At 33.1% G+C, this 24,640-nt stretch overlaps 2 protein-coding genes and 1 pseudogene across 2 annotated transcripts; 2 read left to right on the top strand and 1 right to left on the bottom strand.

The window, feature by feature from the left end:
• Positions 1-544: 544 nt before the first annotated feature.
• Positions 545-7,149, bottom strand: LOC105166083 (thioredoxin H-type). The gene is made up of 4 exons (XM_011085306.3): positions 6,963-7,149; positions 6,078-6,179; positions 1,047-1,067; positions 545-900 (listed from the first exon to the last, which is right to left on the bottom strand). Exons 1-4 carry the CDS (start codon positions 7,050-7,052, stop codon positions 754-756), a joined length of 360 nt encoding a protein of 119 aa, XP_011083608.1. The 5' UTR covers positions 7,053-7,149; the 3' UTR covers positions 545-753.
• A 3,382-nt stretch (positions 7,150-10,531) lies between these two features.
• Positions 10,532-11,937, top strand: LOC105166280 (uncharacterized; annotated as a pseudogene).
• A 9,993-nt stretch (positions 11,938-21,930) lies between these two features.
• Positions 21,931-23,598, top strand: LOC105166082 (B-box zinc finger protein 21). The gene is made up of 3 exons (XM_011085305.3): positions 21,931-22,379; positions 22,468-22,914; positions 23,037-23,598. Exons 1-3 carry the CDS (start codon positions 22,194-22,196, stop codon positions 23,352-23,354), a joined length of 951 nt encoding a protein of 316 aa, XP_011083607.1. The 5' UTR covers positions 21,931-22,193; the 3' UTR covers positions 23,355-23,598.
• Positions 23,599-24,640: the final 1,042 nt, after the last annotated feature.

Here is a 24,640-nt window from a genome sequence, read left to right as displayed (position 1 = left end):
TTCTTAAATTATACTTATATCCCCCACCAAAAATTTCTTATTTACACGTTATTCCCTTCTATAGAGTTTGGACAAAAAATACTGACATTAACTAAAAGAAATACAAAATTTTTTAATTTTGTTTCTCATTTAATATTTTTATGTATATTTTTGTATGGATAAATATAATTATATAGAATGAGATTAACATCATTACATTTTACCTCTTTTAAATACAAAATTATGATATTGAAATGTTAAATAAGAAGTAAACTAAGAAATTTATGTAATTTCTTTTTTACTCATCAGCAATTTTTTGTTCAATCCTAACGAAAAAAGGTTAGAAGTAAACAATAAATTTTTAAAGGTAGTGTGAATATAATTTTAAAACTTTTTTGAGAAAAAATATAATTTCAAGATCTAAATGTAATTAACAATAAGAACAATGCACCTCATTCGTATAAACCAATTAAAATTTTTCATTTACAAAATAATAGAAGGAAACATTGTGAAAGGGACTGCATATACAAAAAAATTAAGGTAAAATGTTACAGGCTGCAGCAGCTACCACAGTAATAAGACTGACATAGAATAAAACACATTTCAAGTAAATCTTCGCAGCAGTCGAAAATACTTGAAATTCTTCATTACATTAAGAACGACAATCCATATAAAAGTAAGCATACATCCTGACACAAAGCTTAATTAGAGAAAGAAAGCTTAATGTTGTTACTACAAGCACTAATAGAATACATAACTGTGCCTTCAGCAACCTCAAGCAGCAACAGCAAGGGCACCATGTTCGGCAATTTTCTCCTGTAATGCTTCCTTTCTTGCACCCACAATCTTGTCCACCACCTTCCCTTCTTTGAGGAACAAAAAGGTTGGCATAGACTCAACTTCGTATTCCTGGGCAACAGACTGCAGCAAAATGATATGAAATCAGTGCATTGTTTGTATATTCAACTCAGCAATCTCAAAACCTCCCCACAAAGTTTTGATAGAATAAGGAACAAAGTCGGACGGGCCGCCCAACAATATAAATTAATGCAGAGGTAGATAGATACCTTGAGTTCGTCTACATCAACTGTTAAGATTGTCAATCTACAGAGGAGAATTGCTGATTCATGTGTTGCTTCTCTTCTCTCTAATGTAGTCGTGTTTTTTTATTTCCGCTTTTACACCATTTTACTTAGCTCATTTTGTTTTACAATTTTGTCTTTTAGTTAGCTGCTCACATGGCATTGCTGTTAGTTTGTTAGGATATTTTCTCTGTTTCTTCTCTGTTATTTAAACCCAGCTACTCCATTCCTTCTAAAAAAACAGATTTTTGTGAATACACATATTCTTCAGAAAATGGCTTTGCTTGTGTATTCATCTGTTGTTGATAGAGAATTTGACATGGTATCAGAGCCATCGTGCTGATGGTCTCTGTATATCTCTATTGGTGAAAAACATTATACAAACCTAAAATAGATGATGGCTGATTTACGAGGAGGAACGGTAGAATCAACACCAGCAGACATGAGATCTGGAGGTGAACAGAACCATGCGAAGCTGCTTCATTTGGAGTACTCTCCTTTGCCTATCATCTCTGCGCCTCTGAATGGGAACAACTGGCTAGCCTGGAGCAGAGCGATACGCATAGCGTTAGGCGGCAGAGACAAGTTGAGCTTTATCGATGGAACCTGTGTGCAACCACGAGAGGGTACTGAGGAGATGCGGCAATGGAGGACAACAGATTACATGGTTCTAACCTGGATACTAAACACTATATCTAAGGAGATAGTCAATGCCTACCTATATACGTCTTCAGCAAGAGCTTTATGGCTGGAGCTCGAAGCACGATACGGTGAGTCTAACGGTCCATTGTTGTATCAAATACAGAGAGAAATCAATTCCATGACACAAGGAAATATGAGTGTGGCGACATATTACACTAAACTGAAACAACTATGGGATGAAATACGCTGTCTAATACCTACTACTTCATGCACTTGTGGACTATGTATGTGTGGTAGCAACGATAGAAACATAGTGCAGACTGAGGCAGGTCATTTAATCCAATTTCTTATGGGGTTAAATGACTCCTTTGATGGAGTGCGCAGTCAAATATTGGTGATGGAACCTTTGCCTCATGTAGATAAAGCATACTCCATGGTTATGCGAGTCGAAAGGCAGAGACAGATACACTTAGAGTCTATGGACACAGGGGTTAATACAGCAATGTATGTGAGAAATGTGGAACATGATCGCAGCTATGTTTATAAAACCTTTGGGAAGAAGAAAGTTACTGATAAGAGACATTTAACCTGTGAGAGTTGTGGCAAGATGGGACATGACAAGGACACATGTTTCAAGATCCACGGCATTCCTGAATGGTATAGAGAATTGTCTGACAAAAGAAAAAAGGGCAGTAATGAAGGGAAAGCATATGTAGCTATTGAAAAAGCTGCAGGTATGAAAAACACCTCACTCATTTCAGATTTCATAGAAGCGCTTAAACTGGTTCAGAACAAAGCTGCAAGTGATCCTGTGAAAGTGCATTATGCACAGTTTGATGAGGCTGCAGGTATGGCTTCAAATACAACTTCTAATAAGCATGTTTCAGGTTCATGGATTATAGATACTGGAGCTACGAGACACATGTGTGGTGATGCTACATTACTTGATTCCTTAGCTCCCATTCACCCTACTCCTATCATCTCTTTGCCTGATGGAAATACCACTGATGCTACACATACAGGAACTGTAAAACTGTCACACAATATCATCCTTGAACATGTTCTTCACATTCCTAGTTTTCAACATAATCTGCTATCTGTCTCTCAACTCTGCCAAGCCTTACCTATTCGTTTTTCTTTCTCTAATAATCTTTGCTTGCTGCAGGACCGGAGGACTGAGAAAGTCTTAGCTATAGGCAAGCAAATAGGAAAACTTTACTATCTGGACACACTTTCTTTTTCACCTATGAACAAGGCATCTTATTCGAACTCTGTATCTGAATCGTTGCTCCTTTCCCATGTACATGATGCATATGAATTGTGGCACAAGAGGCTTGGACATCCCTCTGCTAATGTACTCAGTCATATTTCTAGCTTGAATCTAAATAAAAGCATTGAACCACCTGTCTGTCATGTCTGTCCACTTGCTAAGCAAGCTAGAACACCATTTCCCTCAAGTACATCCACATCTTCAATTCTTTTTGAATTAGTTCACGTTGATATATGGGGTCCCTACAAACAACCCTCCATTGGAGGATGTCATTATGTTCTCACACTTGTTGATGACTATTCTAGAGCCACTTGGACATACCTTATGCGATACAAATCTCAAACAACATCTCTCTTGTCATCATTCATCAAGCAAGTCCAAACTCAATTCGGATTACAAGTTAGAAGTCTAAGGACTGATAATGGTCCAGAATTTCTTGCATCCTCTTGTCAAGAGCTAATAAAAAATCATGGTATCATACACCAAAAATCATGTGTCTATACACCGCAACAGAATGGGGTCGTAGAACGAAAGCACAAACACTTACTCCAAGTCGCTAGAGCTTTGATGTTTGAATCTCATCTTCCAAAACATTTCTGGGCAGAGTCCATTCTCGCTGCCACCTTTATCATTAATCGTTTGCCTTCCCCAACTCTCAATTGGAAATCACCCTATGAACTCTTGTATAAAACAAGTCCTTCATATCAGCCTCTTAAAACTTTCGGCTGCCTGTGCTATGCAGCAAATGTGCAGCCACACAAATCAAAATTTGAACCTAGAGCTACTAGGTGTGTGTTTATAGGTTATGTCCACGGTCAAAAGGCATATAAACTATATGACATTGAGCAAAGGTCTGTTCTCATTTCGAGAGATGTTATTTTTCATGAAAATGTGTTTCCCTATAAGAATTGTACAATAGAAAGTGAGCATTGCCCTGTTCCTTTACCTATAAATGTTGACTGTGAACCCATCAACTCTGCACCTTTATCTACTGCAATCTCATCTACTACTTCTGAAAACTTGTCCACTTCTTTTCCATCCTCTGCATCTGATAATTCTACAGCTGATACACATCCTAGTCTCGCTGTCTCCCCCCCATCCTTACCTCGTAGATCAACAAGGCCTTCTCATAAACCAAGTTGGTTGAAGGATTTTGTTTGCCATTCCTACATAGATTGCCAAACCCCTTCATTTTCTGTTGCATCATCACATTTGAGTTTCTTGGCTGCTTTGTCTATAGTGCAGGAACCAAGGACATATGCACAAGCCAAGGACATTCTTGAATGGCAACAAGCGATGGATGCGGAAATTACTGCTTTGGAGGAAAATGATACCTGGGAAGTCACTACTCTTCCCTCTGACAAACGGGCAATAGGATGCAAGTGGGTATACAAGGTGAAGCTAAAACCCGATGGTTCGGTGGATAAGTACAAAGCACGACTTGTTGCAAAGGGGTATAACCAAATCGAAGGTATTGATTATCTTGAAAGTTTTTCTCCTGTGGCTAAAGCCGTCACCGTACGTCTTTTCTTGGCTATTGCTTCTAGTTTTGGATGGGCATTACATCAAATCGATATTAACAATGCTTTTCTGCACGGATATTTGAATGAGGATATTTACATGCTTCCTCCTGATGGTTATTCCGTACCTCAAGGCCAAGTATGCAAACTCAAACGTTCGTTGTACGGACTAAAGCAGGCTTCTCGCCAATGGAACCATGAATTCACCACCAAGTTGCTTGCTTACGGCTTTGTGCAGTCACATAATGATCACTGCTTATTTTCAAAGTCTATTGAATCTGAGGTGATTTTTCTCCTTGTTTATGTTGATGATGTACTAATCTCCAGTTCTGCAGAAGCTCTCATTCAACCTGTAAAGGATTATTTGCATGGTCTTTTCACTATCAAGGATTTGGGGCATGCCAAATACTTCCTCGGTCTAGAAATTGCTCGTTCTTCCGAAGGTACTTCAGTCACTCAGCAGAAGTACATCAAAGATATCATCCATGATTCTGGCCTTGACAACGCCAATCCTGTGCACACTCCGCTGCCTTTAGGTTTGAAATTAAGTTCTTGTGGAACTGTTTTGGAGGATCCAGAATCATATCGACGTTTAATTGGAAGGCTCTTATACCTGGGATTTACTCGCCCGGATGTTTCTTACGGGGCGCAGCAACTGAGCCAGTTTGTTCATCGTCCTTGCAAGGAACATCTTGCTGCTGCTCTACACTTGGTTAAATATCTCAAGGGGACTTCTACAAAAGGTCTCTTTTTTCCTGCCCATAATTCCTTTTCTTTGACTGGATATTGCGATGCTGATTGGGCTAGCTGCCCTGATAGTCGACGTTCGCTCACAGGTTATTGTATATTTTTGGGTTCGGCCTTGATTTCGTGGAAGACTAAAAAGCAACCTACCGTCTCCCGCTCCACAGCAGAAGCTGAATATAGGAGTCTTGCTGCGACCGTCTGCGAATTACAGTGGATTTCATATCTTCTTAAGGATTTTCAGGTTCCAATTCAGACTCCGATTCCTCTCTATTGCGACAACCAAGCCGCTGTCCACATTGTCGCCAACCCCGTATTTCACGAACGCACGAAGCACTTGGAGATCGATTGTCACTTAGTTCGTGACAAGTACAAAGATGGGTTCGTTCTTCCTTCCCATGTTCCAAGCAAGCTACAACTCGCTGATTGCTTCACCAAAGTTTTAGCTCGCCCTGCTCTCACTGTTCATCTCTCCAAGTTGGGCTTGGTTGACTTCTCTTCAAGTCCAACTTGAGGGGGGCTGTTAAGATTGTCAATCTACAGAGGAGAATTGCTGATTCATGTGTTGCTTCTCTTCTCTCTAATGTAGTCGTGTTTTTTTATTTCCACTTTTACACCATTTTACTTAGCTCATTTTGTTTTACAATTTTGTCTTTTAGTTAGCTGCTCACATGGCATTGCTGTTAGTTTGTTAGGATATTTTCTCTGTTTCTTCTCTGTTATTTAAACCCAGCTACTCCATTCCTTCTAAAAAAACAGATTTTTGTGAATACACATATTCTTCAGAAAATGGCTTTGCTTGTGTATTCATCTGTTGTTGATAGAGAATTTGACATCAACCTTCAGGAACATAACATGGGGAGTCCTCTTGGCAATCTCAGCCAAAATTGGAGCGATAAAGCGGCAAGGGCCGCACCATGACGCTGTGAAATCTACCACCACCTGACGAAAAGTTTTTGCATAAGATACATAAAACCAAAGGCAACTTTTAACAAGTGAACAATTAACAACATAAATCACAGAATTCTTTATTTTTCCCATAGACAATAGCTTTTAACTGCTTCTTGGCCATAAACCACGAGCATGGCCATAGATTACAATTAGAGATTGCTAGAATACCCCATCAGAAGAATTGTCAATTTCTTCAGATCAATTGGAATGACTGTTGATGAACAGATTGCTCATCTTTTGCAAACGGCGCTACACTTTCCATTACTCTATTCGACATAAGAGCAAGCTTTCTTTATTATCAATCAATGGTGAAAATGAGACAGTGGTTTGGTATAACTGAGAAATAAAGCCTCGGGGTACTATCATACATTCCACAGAAAACCTCCTTACACCTTAGGAAGACAACTAGCAAGAACACAGAGACAGCACATCCTTGCCCCATGGAGCTAACTTTGGGCCTCTTAGGATATGATCATAGCTCTAAACAGTTAATCAAAGCTCAAACATCCCTTAATTACCCCCCAATTGCACTTCCAGAAGGTCCAAATTCACGCAATTCCACACTTCAATAACAATTGAAAAACTCCATCCATTCTTCTAAAACAACTCAACGAAAAGCAATAAACAACAAGCCGCTCAAAGCCCTAAAGCATAAAATTACAACAGACTACATTATAGAAAATCCACAATTTCAAAACCAAAATAAATCGACAGCAAACCAATTACTCATGCTAGAAAAGTACTCCAACCAGAAACAGAGAGATAACTACGCACCAGTTTCTTAGAGTCGACGCCCTTCTGGAAAAGCTGCTTCCACTCATCGACGGTGTGGCAGCCGATCACTTGTCCCTCCTCGGAAGCCATTTCTTCACCCCAAATATCTGAATTCACAATATATATGTATCTATGCCTTGTGGAGCCAAAAGCTGTGCGTTTGCCGCAAGTATAAAACAGCTTGAAGGGGGCATTTTGTAGGCCACGAGGCGGTAGCTGATTTACCGAAATGTGTCGCTTTCTTGTCGTAATTACGAATATGCCAGCATACGAAGGGTTTGTGGTGATGTATAGTGGGATGTTTTGATATTTCTGGAATGTTCTTGGGCATCTGCGCGTATTGAAATCTGATTTAGAGTTTTGGCCGTTGGATTCTGAAGAACAAAAAGTCAAACGTTGTGAATTGGTCGGCGGGGGTTTGTAAGTATAGCACCTGGACGCGAAGCCGACTTCATTCATTGTTGCTCGAAGAGGATTTAGACGTCTTCGCCTCAAATTGTCTATAAAAATATTTATATCAAAGTCAATGAGCTGTCACCTAAAAAAGCAACTTACAGTTGTTTGTAATTTAGCAATTGAATATGTTTAACGAAAATCGGCATGTATATCATATTACTGTCCTACACTACAAATACATATTTTTTTATATTTTGATCGAGTTTTATGGATTTGTTTTTGAGGGACTAGACGAAGAAGAGTCTCGCAGGATGCCATTTGGGCTGCAGCAGACGCTGAACAAAATGAGTGGCCTCCTTTCGTCCAAGGAGTGGCAGTCAACAGATCGCCATTTCGCGATCTGCGAACAAAGAAAAATAATAAAGTTGATTATCATACGTATCTTTCATGTAGAAAGATGAATAAGTCCATTTATTTAGTTCTACATTCCTTGGACTTATTCTATATACTCACTTAGATATATAGATACTTATATCTCTAATAAGAATTTTCAAATTGAATTAATTAATAATAACTACGAATTCATAATAATTACAATTCTTAATTATAATTAGTATAAAATATTAAAAAAAAATAATAACAGGTACAAATAGTAAATCGAGGTACCCATTTTATGACAACTTTCAATTTTCCCATGAACCCAACGGGGGGAACTCCCAAGGCTAATTCATCAGTGAGATCTTTTCCGTTTTCATCAACAATAGTGTTGAAAAGGTATGATTCAATTAACCTTTGAATATCCTTATCCACAACGATCTGATCAAGATTACATAAGAAAGCGTGTGGATCAAAACATTTTATAGTATTAGTCATGTTTATCTTATAGAGCCGTCTGACTTGACCCCTTGCACACACGTATTCATCATAATATTGCTTTGGCAAAATGATAAAGCCAAGCGAATTCTCTAAATACACTTCATTTTCAATAAAGATTTTATTCAACACACATCCAAGAAACTCGTTAAGAAAATGAGTCATTAAAATCTACAAGTGACCCAAAATTTTCTCATACAATGAATATAGATGTGTGGTAACATAATTAGCGCCCCAAATCAAGAGCTTGGAACGAGCATATAATTGTATTCAGACAAAAATGGTATTGCATCAAAACTCTAGTAATGTTGTCAAAAAACGAGATCGACTAGATTTTTATTATTGAGATGCAATTTCAACACACTTCACACTAGAGCTCTCACAAAAAATCCCCTCCTTCTAAAATGAAGTGAGGTATTTATACTACTCCTAGTTTATGCTTATTTAGGTAGGTGAACACAAATACTGTTTCGTCCTTTACCTACCCCTTTTACATGGTCAAGATTTCTTTACTAAGAGTGTTTTCGTAATTTGCTGGATTACAATGGCTTTGGCATGTTTGACTTCAGTTTTTCCTTTGGAGGCATTATCTTCTTTTCCTTGTTGGGACGGGACAGTCTTTTCATTTATGACGCGATTTGTTTTCTCCTCCATCACCTAGTTATTTTCTTTTTTGGTTGGAGTCTCATGTATTTCTTTTGGAAAAGGAATCTCGTTAAGAAAAAGAAGTTTTCAAATTATAAATTACTTAAATTCATCGTGTATAATTATTGTGGAAGCGTATCAATAGTAGTATTGCTGGAAGTTTGATGTTAGAATTTTAGATATGTTATTTCAAGTAGTGCATATGCTACATTAGAGAGGATTTATGTTTTAGTTTTAATAAGCAATTCTATTCAAGTAAAGAGAATAAGTACTCTAAAAAAATGATCTTTAGTGTGCATATGTAACGATTTTCATTTTTAATAAAGATGAGGCTCTTAGAGTTTTTAAGTACCACAAGGTTCATATTTGTAGCCAATGTAGGACAAGTTGGCATTTTCAACTCCCCGAACAAGGGGCTACACCCTAGAGGTAGGCATATGACCTCGTTCAATTGAGCGAGGTCTTGAGTGTCACAAATTTGTTTTTCAAAACGCCTGAGGTGCTATCATCTATGATGCATAGATACATACACAACACAACATGATATGGATATAATGACTCGAAAAATTTTAAAAAGTAAGACACGATACGATGCTAATATTGCTATATATATAATAATTTTTAAAATTTATATTCTTACTTTCTCATAAAATTAAATTATATAAAAAATATAAAATAAGCGTGTTTTATATTTAAGCTCATAATTAAAATATTTGGCTTATAAAATATACATAGAAAACCGCAAATGTGTGTGCCCAACACCATAGCACTTTTTCTTTTTGATTTTATATATGCGAATATTATATTGGAGCCGAGTGTTGTTAACTGATGTAAGTAAAATAATGATATTCTACAATATTAACTATAGCCTATAGGTAATTTACATAAAATTCTATACATTTTGTTATAATTATTTCGGCAAAATTACGCTTTTGGTTTTGTAGATTAAGGGGTTCGAGATATTTAGTCCTCTATTTTACGTAATTTATGAAATTAAATGTATTAATTATTTTCAATTTTAAAACCATTTTGAAAGTATTATAAAGTAGAAAATTAAATGCGTTGAACCGAAACTAAAAGTATAATTTTGTCAATTATTTGTTACTTTCAAATGTAAAATGCTATAGTGGACAGTAATTAACTATGATAGATATTTTGATTTTATCTAAAACCACAAATTTTTTTAATTAATTAATTAGGATTAATAACTTAAAATTTTCCATTAATTTGTTTGAAGCCTTATATTTTCTTGCAATGTAACCTTAAATGAATAAAGTGTGGGTTGAAATTTCCAATGATGTGTAGGTAAGAAAAACAAATGAAAGAAATATTTGGGAAAATCAACCACTAATATCATACAACTTTATATGCTAACATTTTTTTTTTAAAATTTTATTTGGGCCTTTATTGAATTTTTTATTTCAAATTTTATTATATACGTTTTTCATTCTAATTAACATACACATTTATGTGTACAAAGATAAAACAAAAATTTTATATTCCTTATGTACGTATATTAAATGAAATAAAAGATACAGAAATTTAGAATAATTGATTCTTTTCCAACTATTTAATTTCGATATATATATATTAATGTTAAGCTAAGTGAATTAAATATAATTAATACTCCCAAACTCAATTAATCTACTTCTTTTTTATGCTAAAAAATTCCAAGTGCTCTCCCAAACACAACTGCAAAACCAAGAAATGAATCTGTTGAACAACTCTCTGCCTTTTCTCCTTATTTTCATCTCCACCAAATTTTCAATGGTGAACTCCAAGACCCACCCAGATGATATTCGGGCCCTCGAACAACTCAAAACCGGGTTTGACCCGAATTCCATATCACCCGGATCCTGCCTCAGCTCATGGGACTTCTCCGTCGACCCATGCGACAACATCTTCACCGATCGGTTCAGGTGCGGCTTCCGCTGGCGACCTCATTGTCTCCGCTTTACACCGCGTCACAGAAATCACCCTCGACCAGGCCGGATACCCCGGTTCGCTCTCCCACGTTTCCTTCAACTTGCCTTATCTCCAAACGCTGGACCTCTCCTACAATTCCCTCTCCGGCTCAATCCCGGTTTCCTTGTCAAACCTCACCCTCCTCCACCGGCTCAGCCTCTCCAAGAACTCCTTCACCGGTTCAATCCCGTTGTCCCTCGGCGAGCTCACACGCCTCCAAGAACTCTACCTCGATAACAACCGGCTCACCGGTTCAATCCCGGCGAGTTTCAACCTTCTTGTAAGCTTGAAAAGACTCGAGCTTCAACAAAACAATCTCTGCGGCGAGTTACCCGATCTCAGTCAACTCAGAAACCTTAACTACTTGGATTTGAGCGATAACCTTATTTCCGGCGAAGCTGTCGAGATCTTGCCGCTTTCCGTAATCGAAATCTCGTACAGAAACAACTCATTATCCGGCGATTTAAACGTTAACATCGCCGAGTTGAGATGTCTGCAAGTATTGGACCTGAGTTACAACGAGTTAACTGGGACGATACCCTCTTTGCTGTTCGATCACCCTTCTCTTCAGCAACTCACAATCTCGCACAACAATTTCAGGTTCTTGCAAGCGCCGGCGAGCAACATGGGCTTGACGAGCGGGCTTGTGGCCGTGGATTTGAGTTACAATGAGCTGCATGGCTTGTTGCCGGCTTTCATGGCTTGGATGCCGAGCTGTCTGCTCTATCGTTGGAGCACAATAAGTTTACTGGGATGATACCGTTTCAGTACGCAATGAAGGCAGTGGTTCCTCGGCCAGGTACGGCGCCGTTTCAGCGGCTGCTGCTGGGTGGGAACTACTTGTTTGGGCCGATTCCGGGCCAGTTAATGTGCCTGAAGCCCGGGTCCGCGAATGTTAGCTTGGTGGATAATTGCCTGTACAGGTGTCCGGATACTCTGTTCTTCTGCCGAGGTGGAGATCAGAAGTCTTTGGTGGATTGCAAGACATTTGGGCCCATTATCCCATAAATGTTTCATATTGGGCCTTATCTGATGAAGCCCATTTATCTCAGTTGTATAACTCTGCTTTATTATACAATTAGCTAATAATTTTTCAAGTTACAGGTCATGAGATCGAATCTCACCAATTTATAAATTGTTATTTTACTTTAAGAAAAATTATCAATCAGATATACATATTTGATATTCATAATTAGTATATTAAGCCTTTATATATTTTGTGATATTAGTTATTTGAATGACAGAATAAAAAAATTCACGTATTACTTAGACTGCTTGGGCTAAGTTATTCAAGAGAAATAATGATTTATGCGGAGTTTGGGGAAAAAATTAGGTCCCTATAGTACAAGATAAATACCTTACAAGGATGTATTAGACGATTTATCCAACTCTATAACTAAAAGTAAATGGGACCTAATTGTTATAATTGTCGATGATTCGGATTATGATATGATTGTAATTATTACTCAAAATAAAGTTAAAGGTTATCCCTTCAACTTTTATTTAGAAGAAATCTACTGAATGTGTTAAAAGATTCCAATTGAATCGGAAGTTTGGTTAACTGAATATTCGATTTGATCCAATAAAAATCAATTTTATTTTGGTTCGGTTTGATTTTTATATTGAATTAATTGATTTTTTTAAAAAAAATAATGTAATGTTAATTTAGTAGTTATAAATTATTCATTAATTAATTATAATAACTAAGTATCTTTTAATCATTAAATTATTTTTTTTGTTATACATACAGATATTAACATTTTAACCCCCATGTTTTGTTAAATTAGTAAAAAAAACTCCTCCTATTTTTAAAATCCCAACAAAAAAAGGCTCATTATATTAACAATTGATGGAATGTGGCATGGACGCACGGGTGGTGTGCTTGGTTGTTGGTTTATGCCATTTTGGTAATATTTTAGGTCATTTTGGACTAAAATTACATTTTTATATAAGAGACTAAGGCTTTTTTGACTTGTTTTGTGTGCTTGTTTTTGCCATTATCACTAAAATATTAAATAAATTATATTTAAATTTATTACATTATAAAAATTATGCATTATTATTTTTTATTTCAATTTTTTAAAAATACCAAAAAGATAAAATTATATTTTTTATAATATTTATATTCATTATTTTTATTTCAAAGTTTTTTTAAAAATATAAAAAAAATTACATTATAAAACATAATTTACTAAATTTTAATTTTCAAATTTAGGTTAAATATTTATAAGGGGCTTATTTTAAATAATATACTAAATTTAAATTATTATTTAGGTTAAATTTTTTATTAATTATTATATTTTTTTATAAATGAGATTTATATTTCAATTAGTGTTGTATATATTTAAAAGAAAAAAATAATATACATATATCAAACAAAATAATAATTAAATATATAATAACTAAGTAAATCGAAAAAAATTAAAACTAAATATAATTAAGTTAATTTAAAAAAATTAAACTAATTATATCTAATAATTAAGTTAATCAAGATTAGCTATAATTAATTAAAAAATTAAGAAAAAACTAATGGTGGGCGGCGGCATCGCCACGGCAGTCACCTTTTTTTTTTTTTTCTAGTCCCATCGCTGTCTCTCTTTTTGTTGGCCGACGTAGCCAAATCGGGGATGGCCGGGGCAGGGGTGGGGATGGGTAGGGTATTAAGGGTATAATAATTTATTTTTTTTATAATTTTCAACTATTAGCCAATGTAAAGGTACAATGGTCAGACGATATTAAAATTTAATACCGTCATAAGTCAGTCAAAAAAAGAAAGAGTGAGCTGAATTATTAAAACACAGAGGGGAGGGGGTGTTGAGTTTTTAAAACACAGGACAAGTTTTATGTAATTTTGCCAATATTTTTACCATGGTGAATAAATTTTTTTTGATGGAAAATCTGTATTTCTGCAACGATTTTATTTAATCATAGTCAATAAAAATTTATTTATCAAGATTTTTAATCCATAGCTATTAAAATTGTAGCCAATAGTAATTTTTTTTCAAATGCTTCTAGATTTTAGTGAAAAAAAAATAAATTCATCAGTTTTTGTTCAAAATAAAATGTAATAAAAAACAAATAATTTAATAATGGTCTGTATATTCAGGGGCATTTACCTAAAAACACAAATACAATTTCCTACATTATAAATTTTAATTATTAATAATTTAAAATTCAATTATCCATATTCATAACACGTTCTGGTAAATTAACAGTTACTATTAAAACATACAAATATTAGCATAATAATAAAAATAAGAAATTTATAATTTATAATTATGAGATCTCGATTTTGCCCCTCAAACTAATATATTGGTGCATGCAAGGAATCAAATTTGGAGAATGATATTCGAGTCTTTATCTTTAATCTAACTAGTATATATGCGCCAGAACTGGAATCTTATCTATCTATATACCAATTAAAAAAAATCTCATTTCTACTCTCAAATAACGAAAATTTACACTACGACACTAATTTTTAAATTTATTAAAAATATTTTTTATGTATTTTTCAACCATCCCTAATTAAATTTTTCTTTCTATCTATATATCTACACAAATATAAAAAATTGACGATATTTTTCACTCACAAACGACAGTTTATGGCACTGCGACATCAAATTTTTGTGTAGATAATATCCTAAACTAAATTTTTTTGTTTATTTATTTTTAAATGTGATATATTCGTTTATATATTTTATTCTTTTGTATAATATATTTTATAGGGTCTTATCTCTTTATTAGTATAGATATGCACACAGGAACGACGTGCCATAACGGTTAGTCAAGAAACAAAAAAGATATCAAGAGCCTTATCAGTATAAATTATCTTAACAACTGCTGAGTTTAGATTTAACTACACAAATACTCACTGCTTTTTCGAAAATTATAAATGCAACTCTAGGGAGTGTTGATGTAATTTAAGTTGGAGGATATATCTATAAATATTTATCCCTAAATGAGATGTAATTATAATTACAACTATAAAATTAGGAATACATTTGTAATTTTATAAAATTAAGACTGGGGTATTTATTAATTGGAAATTTAGACATAATTTACCTGTAATAAAATAAACAATAAGATTATCCCGAAATCTAATATACCAGTCACCCAAATCTCGACACCAAAAAATAGTATTTATCTTTTTTATTTATTTTTAAATAATACATCGATTCAACTAAAACTCTCAAAGATAAAATAAAACCATAAATATAATTTTAAGATGTTAGTAATAATAAATTTATATTAATCAATATAATTAATTAAAAATTAAAAGAAATATAAACCCTCAAAGATTTCATAAAATATTTTAACAAATTATAATAATTACAATCAATATTTAAATCTAACAATTATAATAAATATATATTAATTATTAATATTAGATAACTATATCTAGTCAATAACTACTATTAAAATAGAATAACAACGACTAGTAAAGTAAAATAACATTCCACACGTTGGTGAAACTCGAATTCATACTTATATAGTCATGGGGTCTCAATTTTGTCAATTGAGCTATACTTTGACCACGCCTGTCTGTGCATTGGAGCAAACATACCTTTGTGTTGTACTTAAAGATGTTAGTAATGATAAGTTTATATTACTTAATATAATGAATCAAAATTAATTTTTTTATTAAAATATAAACCGTCGAAGATTTTATAATATATTTTAAGAAAAATTTGCGAACTCACCCAAACACTCTCTTAATCAGACGAAAACCATATCGATATAATTGCACGGTTTTAGAACTTCAATTTTACTACTTTTTTTTTACTTTTTCGCTATCCGATACGCGTTCTAATTCAAAAAATAGCGTATTCTCATATTATTTTAAAGTGGAAGTGATAAATTATTATATTTTGGATAAATCAATTACAATCATCGATATCAAATATCTATATTTAACAACTACTGACAATTATAACAATTATATACTGGTCATCAATATCAGATAATTACATCTATCAACAACTATAATTAAAATAGAAGGACAACTATTATTAAAATAAAATAATATCTCACACGTTGATAAAATTTAAACTCATAATTTTATAATTATCGGATCTCAACTTGGTCAATTAAAATATGTGTTGACAACACGTGTCTATGCATAAGCAAACTTAGCTTTGTTGTTATTCTTAAGGGGAACACTAAGGAAGCATTCTCCTTCTTGCAATATTGCAAAGGTGGCAATAATTGAGACATCAAATATGCTTTTTAAATAGTTAGTGGACTTTGGGATAATGTCATGAGTGATGTAATCGCCCTGTTTTAGTACTATTTTTATTTTCTATTAAGACAATGACTAAATAATGACATGGTTGAGTCATTCCATATGATTCATATGTTTGACTATGTAAACATCTTTGTACGTAAAACTACATTGCATTTTGTTTTCAATTGTAGTATATAAATTGAGTAAATTATCCTTTTGGTCCCTATGTTTAGGGTCAGAGTTGATTTTAATTGTTAATTTTTTTAAAATGTTAAGATTTTGCTCTAACCATTAAAAATGAAACTAAAACTAATGGAACAGGTGAACACAGCTATGTTGTTTGAATTTGGAGTGGACAAAGGGGGACAACGGCAAAAAGAAACGGGAGGGGGAGACTTCACCGACAGTGGAGCGGACGGCGATGGGTGTGGGTGGGCTTTTCGAACGATGGTGGTGCGCCGGTGAAAGGGCAGTGTTACCGGTGTATAAGGGCGAAAAATAGGAAGAGCAGAATAAATCAAAATCGCACTTCAAAATGTTTAAGGGTCAAAATCAATTTTGAACCTAAGTATAGGGACCAAAAATATAATTTACCCTATATATAAAAATATGTATGATCTCAAAATCTTATTTTTTTGGAAAATACTTTGTTTATTAGGATATTTATAGGCGTCTTATGCACATGAAAAAGTCATTAAAGATGATGTTGAATATTAGTGTGTGTTGATGAATTCTTCTTCCGATACATTTTCTTTGGAATTATCTATAATATATAACTCTTGGTCTATACTATTTATTAAGAAAAAATATTCTAAAATAATTATCTTTGTTAACAAAATATAAATAAATTAAAAATACTCTTAAAATATATATGTATTTATATTCAAAATTAATTCATTTTTTCAATCATTGTAAATTCATAATCTCCAATAACTATTGCATTCCATTAAATTATATATACACACACACACACACAATTAGGAAAAATTGCAATTTACATTTTATAATTTTTTTATTTGCAAATTTGATCCCATTATTTTACAATTCAATATATTTAATCCCACAAATTCAAAAAATTTGTAATTTACAACCCACTACTCATTTTCGTTAATTATCAAAGGAAGGAGCACGTGGAACGCACGTGCACGTGCTCCTTCTATTGAAGGAATAAATTTATTTATTTTGGTGTAATTTTAAATAATATTTAGGATTTTTTACAATACTTATATGGACCAATCTGTGTAGCACCCCCTTCGCTACAAGGGCTATATCTACCTTAAACGTCATACTTATAGTAATCACTGTGTTCATATATATACATTTGCACATAACCATCTAATCAATTTGCATACATAATCCCAACATGTCATAATAGGTATTATCAACCCACAATATTATATATATATATATATATATATATATATCACACATCACAAAGTGATTCGTCACAGATAATCCGTACATTTATGTTCTCTCTGTACAAACAAAATGTAATTTGTACTCTAACTGACAAAAAGGAGAAAACTACATACTAGCCCGACCTGCTTGAGTATAGCGCGTAGACCTACTCTTCAACAGTCAAACACCTCAAAGTCTACTCCTGAAAGAAAATGTCAGCAGAGGGATGAGCCTGCCACTCAGTAAGTAAATAACCAGCCCTATTTATATATGTATATCAAATATAACCTCAAACAAGATACATAGGCAACATGCATAGAATATATAGCTTCCACATAACCATCTTTATTACACCACATAGTTATCACGCAATAAGACAATCAATTAAACTTTCTCTTTTTCCTAATTTGCTTACCAGAAGGTGATATCGTGTTTTTCCCATCAACTCAATCTCACAGTTATATAAATTTAAGTGAATCCCCTTGACAGCCGGCTCATCAATCTCATTTCGCATCGTAGCTCTTTCATTTCGCACATAGCATTTTTATTTCGCACATAACTCTTTCATATCGCATCAAAAAGCTCTTTTCATTTCATTTCTTTCTCATATCGCATCAAAGCTCTTTTCATTTCATTTCGCCTTATAGGCTTTTCAACACATCAAGGGGTATTCACACCACAATTATATTCAATTTCCATCACTCCCTCATTTCCGCATATCACCATTCTTCTAAGCAACTAGGAATGTAAAACAATATATCAATACAATCTCATTCCAAACACCCACAACACAACATACAACAAACATGATATTTCAACGTACTTTCTCATTCCACGTACACAATATCGTCAATCAAATCAGATTATTCATCACTCATATATTTTCAAATAAATCAACTTCAGCATGAATCTCATATTTATATGAGAGTAATATCACAAATAAAGGGAACATATATAGATAATACTAATGATTTACTTACCTCGACCTTACAACGCCTTTATCTATTCAATAGGTAGTGGTTTGGTCTTCTCACTTTACCCCCGTATCCTATAATGAGTTATACCACACACGATAAATATATCGAGAATATTGTAATTTCTTTTAAATATAAGATTGAATATCATTTGTACAATTTCTAATAATTCTTTAATATTCTATTTCTGTTGAAATACAATCTTCGTTTTTTCTCTTTATTAACATACCATTTATTAAATATAATTTTCAGAATATTTCTATGAATTTCCTATCAATTTCTCGCTATTATACACTTTAATTGAACAATAATACACATAATTGCGAATTTGGTTAACAATTCCGATGGAATTGTATAAATTAGCTATAGTAATATTCAAATCAAATAAATTTAATAATCTAATTAATCAATGATATCATTTTTGTATCCAATTTGATATTTAATTCGACACTATTTTAAATAGTCAAACTCATAAAATATTCTGATTAAATAGTACACTGCTTAGTATAAATAATATTTAATAAATAGATTAATTAAATAATATAATTATATAAATTAATAAAAATTAAATTATAATTCTTCGTACCTCTGCTTCTTTTCCCGCAAGATCAAATTTTCAATTTCATATGTGTGTGTGTCGTGCATGTGTGTATGTGTATTATGTATGTGTGTGTGGGTAAAGAGAGGAGAGTGAGGCGGTGGGGGGATGGCCCACCTCCCACTCTCAATCCTCTCTCTCTTTTCATATGTATATATATATTATTCATTAATATATATATACTAATATATATGTATTATTTACTAATACATATATATAAATAATAATTATAATAATATTATTATTTATTTAATTAGACTTTTCTTAAAATATCCATTACCTTCCTCCTAACTTTCTTTAATTAAGATAAATTGTTCCAAAATATTATAACGAACTCCAATTTAATCCGTTCAAATTCTATTATATTCCAATTATGGCCCATAATTTATTTACCAAATAACTAAATTTCATAAAAATTTACTAATTAATCCCCCAATTATATATTATAATCTTTGGGGCGTTACAATCTGCCTATTGTATTATTTATTTTATCCACCCTCAATTGTTTTTATTTCACTTTTTTCATACTTTTTCATTAAAAAAATCAACAATGATAAATTAATAATTAAGGCTTTATTTGAGAAAAATATTTATAATTATGACAAATTTTAAATTACGTAGCTATGTTTCTTTTTATTATAAGTAAATAGATTATTGAGCAAGCTGAGAAAAATGGTTCGCTTTAATAATATATATATATATATATCTCACAACAAAAAATCTCCCATAGTCTCACTCTCCCTCCTATTTTTAGTTAAATATTTATTTACATAATAATTTAATATAGTTATGGGGAGTGATAAATTCGTACAATTATTGATAATAATAATAATAATATTATAAATATAAAAAGTGAGAATTATGGGAATCCCACAAGGCGACAACCATAAATAGATCGCCCATACCCCCATCCCATAAAATCAAGATTCCTCCTCTTTTAACTTTTGTTCTCTTCAAGACCTCTACTCTTTGTATTTTTTATTTTTTTTTTCTTACCTTTGTTTAAAATAAATATTTTCATTGATTTATAAATAAAAATAAATTAATTCATTTATTTAGACTTTTCATTTTTTAACTGTTTAAATTAAATTAAAAATTACAAACCACCTTTTATTTTTTTATTTTAATTATTTTCAAACACCTCTAATTTTCACTGCTACTTTCTCTCATTTCGTCTCTCTAACTAAACATTAACCTTTGTTTTTTTGGTACATTTCATTTTATTTTTGATAAATTATTTATTTTGTCCTTTAAATTTGTCTGTCATTAATTTTACTTCTTTAAATTTATTTATTTTAGTTTTAGTCCGGTAACTTTTAAAATTATTTAATTTTACTCATTTGACCCAATTTTATGCATACACATCTTTTCAAGAGCAATATTAGCCAATTATATTCATTCATTTTGCATCTCGTAGCTAATGCTCACCTAAAATAGTATAAAAATTTAGATTTATTAAAAAAATATTTATTTATATTACACTTAAAACATTAGAATTGACTATTAGCATTTATCATCAAAATAGAAAAAAGTCATAATTATTCAAAATAGAATTCAGATTAAATTATAGGACGAAAATTTTCTTTTTTCATTTTATTTTTATTTCTCTTATACATCCATTATCTGCTCTTGAAGTAATGTTCATTATTGGAATATCTACATTGAAATATATAGGTAAAATATTTAAGCATGGTAGGAAAGTTATGCTATGGCATTGTTTGTCTGCCTATCTCTCTATTTGCTTTTAAAATAATAATAAAATATTTGTTCAAAATAATAATAATAATAATAATAATAATGAATAAATAAATAAATTATCAACTCGAATATTCCTATTCTTGCTTGACAATGCAGTCATCACGCCATCAATTTGTCTACCATAAACATGTACAGAAATTTCAATCACAATAAATTTATCCCTTTCACTTAAACTATATATATTTATATATATGTATATATATATATATAAATTTCAGACGAAACGAGATAAAGCATCTTCTATTATACATTCATGCCTCAAAGCACTGAAGTCGCATTTATGCGTGTATAATATGCTATCATTAATTCAAAAAAACACATATCAATCACTCGATACTGCAAGATCATTGATTGCGCGATACGAAAGTGCGATAGATGATAAACACAAAGAAAAAAGTTGTCATGAAAGGATATTATAATTTAAAAATGAAATTGCACACAATATATGTGTAAGTAGAGCTAAAAAAATAACCAAATTTCTCAATATTAGATTTTGAGATAGATTGATACAAGTCTGTTTGAGCTCGATTCATTATTTACCAAATCAAATTTGAATTTAATTTTTCATTCGATAAATTTTCAAAGTCAGTTGAGCTTTATAATTTGATTACAAAAAAATAATAAAAAAATACATTTAAAAATATTAAATTACGAGTTTGTATCTTGTCCAATTTAACTTAAAGCTCGTTCGAGTTGGATCTGATTAAGTCAAGCTCAAACACAATTTTTTAAAACTTATGGAGGATGATAACTGAGTTCGAAAGGCTCGTGTTAGTATAAAATTTAATATAGTAAATTACAACAAGTTTTTTAGGGTTGACATAATTACGAGTATTTCTTTATTATTTGTAAAATTAAAAATACTTGTATAATATTTGAAAAATACGTATCTTTAGACGGAAGTTTGAAATTTTCAATTCTGTTCTTGATGTAGTTTTTTTCTTAAAAAATATTATAAAATTTATAAAAAATTGCGCGAGGTGGATGGAAATTTTTAAAAATTATCTAATTAGTCCAAAAAAAATTAATTTTTAAAAATAAGTAAAATTATAAATCATAATCCACAATGACATTTTAATCCGTTTACTATAGAGAATATATGAAAATGGTTTTGACATTATATTTTGAAGTCATGATTTATCTATTTTTGTTCAAAATGGGAAGTTGACATTCTGTAATTGTACAAATTTTGAGATCCATCTTTCCTAATAATGGGAAGGTGTGTGAATAAATAAATAAAGGCTTTGCTCATCCCCTGCTTCCCTCTTACCCTTTCTCTCACTCTACCAAATTTCAACGCCTTCTCTCCTCATTTCTCTCTGTTGTTGATCAAACTTCATTGCCTCCAATCAACACATTCTTGATCAAGAAAAAAGGTACAAGAAAACTGGAATAATCAAATGAAGATTCAGTGTGATGTATGCGACAAAGATGAAGCATCTTTTTTCTGCGTTGCCGACGAGGCGGCTCTCTGCGCCGCCTGCGACCACCGCGTCCACCACGCCAACAAGCTTGCCGGCAAACATCAGCGCTTCTCCCTCCACCACCCTTCCCCCAAACAGGCCCCTCTGTGCGACATCTGCCAGGTCTGATAGTGTTCTTGCCTTCTCTCCGGAAATACTCTTCTTTTTTTTTCTATGTATTTGCTGATAATCTCAATTTTCGTGAATTTAGGAGAGAAGGGCTTTCTTGTTTTGTCAGCAAGACAGGGCGATTCTGTGCAGAGAGTGTGATATTCCAATTCACAATGCGAATGAGCATACTCAGAAGCACGCCAGGTTTTTGTTAACTGGTCTCAGACTCTCTGCTACTTCAGCCCTTTATTCAGACTCAAAATCTTCAGCAGAATCGGCAATCTCGAAGTCCCAAGAACCAAAAGCTGTTCATGTTTCCCCAAGCAATGCACCCTCCACCTCAAAGTGTACAACAGCTCAAAGCGGTGGTGTGGCTGCACCAGAATCTTGTGACAAGAATAATCCTCAGTTGATGAATGGAGGGAGTTTGATGAATACTTCAGTTTCATCGAGTAGCATATCAGAATATTTGATGGAAATGCTGCCGGGGTGGCATGTTGAGGACTTTCTTGATTCTTCTCTGCCTTCTCCTTATGGTTTCTGTAAGGTTTGCATGATTTCTCAACCTTTAATTGATATCAGAGACTATATATTATACTTAAAGATTCCATTTTGAAATGGACAAGAGTTGAGTGTCATTCTTGTTTGGTTCTTGATCATGATTTTCAGAATGGAGAGATTGATGATTTGTTGCCCTACTGGGATGCTGATCTTGGGAGCAATCTGAGTGGTTTTCCCACACAAAAAATAGGGGTTTGGGTCCCTCAAGTTCCTCCTCCTTCTCCTCCTCTGAATCAGGCCCAATATCAGTCACATCAGTCTATAGAGTTGGCCTTTGGGGCACCAAATGGAGCCAAGGAGCAGTACAAGGGATTCACTACTAATAATATCAAATCTACCAGAAAGTGGAGTGAAGATAGCTCTTTTCTTGTTCCACAGATCACCCCACCTTTAAGTGCCTCCAAGAGATTGAGAACTTTGTGGTAGTGCCCTCAGAAGAACAAAAGAGAGAGGAAAAAAAAAAGCGCATCTTTTAATTCTCAAATTGATCTTGTTTCTCTCTTTTTTATTCTATATTGGGCTTTTCTATCGATCTAGTTTGATTTTTTTTAGCAACTTTGTGGTTTAAGACAACTACTCATCCAGCATGTAATTTTCTGGTTGCAATGGATCTTCTTGTCTGTAAATATTTCTGCTGCATCCAATGAAAGAACAGCTTGTAGCCCTCGAATTCATGAATCCGGTACAGACAATCAATCATAAGTCAATTCTTTACTCAGAATCCATTCAAGAAAATTCTTAGTATTTGATTTGAAACTGGGAGGTGACAATTGAAAACCCCCTCTTTCACTCAAGTAGTCAAGTTGCTTCCTTTGATCTCAGAGGAATAGGAAATGTGAGATTGAGATTGACCCTTTGCAGAAAGGTTGAAGATCTTTATGATTGGATAAGGAGTACACACTGGCAAAACTTGGAACCAAGTGCTTATGTCCAGCTCAAATATCCTCCTGTGGGGACAATATCATTTATTGAACCATCTTCCTCACTAATATGAAACCCTAATTTGAAGTTTTATCATCATTATTCAAGAATTGCTATGTTCTCTCTCATTTTATGGCTTTTCCTAAAATTCCCATCCTAAGCTATATATAGACATACATGTGTATATATATATATTATATACATAGAGTGATGGTGGTAGTACTATACTCGTGTTCCTTGTTTTTCTTTCTTTGTTTTTTTTTCCCCGATGTTGTACATGACTCTCATCTCAATAGAACTTTAGAGACGTGGCTGCCGACATAATAGCAGGTTAGATGAGAGTTTGTAATTAAAAAAAACATAACAGCGAGCAGGTTAGATGAGAGTTTGTAATTAAAAAAAACATAACAGCGAGGATTGTAATGTTAATCCTTATTAGATATTGATGTTGATAGTGAAACGTTGATAAGTGCTTCACAAGTTTTCCTAGAATAACAACTTTGGGCAGAACCCTTTTCGCAAATAAACTAGAAGCAAAGACAAAAAGCAATGAACCTCTTGTGCGTGGCATTGAATTTGAGGGAGACATATTGAGGAGCAAAAGGAATTGGGGGCCAAAAGTGAGTTGCCAGTCATCATCTGCACAGGACAAAACCTCATCCCTTGATGCAATAAATCCTCTGGATCAGGTGTAGTGCCACTCACAAGAAATGAGGTGGAGCTTTTCATCATTCCAGTTGGCAAGTGCTCACAGTTAAAGGGTGGAAAAAGCGCATGCAAACATGGCAGTG

The sequence above is a fragment of the Sesamum indicum genome, linkage group LG7, assembly GCF_026168435.1.
Source record: "Sesamum indicum cultivar Baizhima isolate 11 linkage group LG7, ASM2616843v1, whole genome shotgun sequence".
Taxonomy (NCBI): Eukaryota; Viridiplantae; Streptophyta; class Magnoliopsida; order Lamiales; family Pedaliaceae; genus Sesamum; species Sesamum indicum.
The sequence above is the reverse complement of the archived record's forward strand: the minus strand, read 5'-3'. Positions and strand labels throughout refer to the sequence as shown.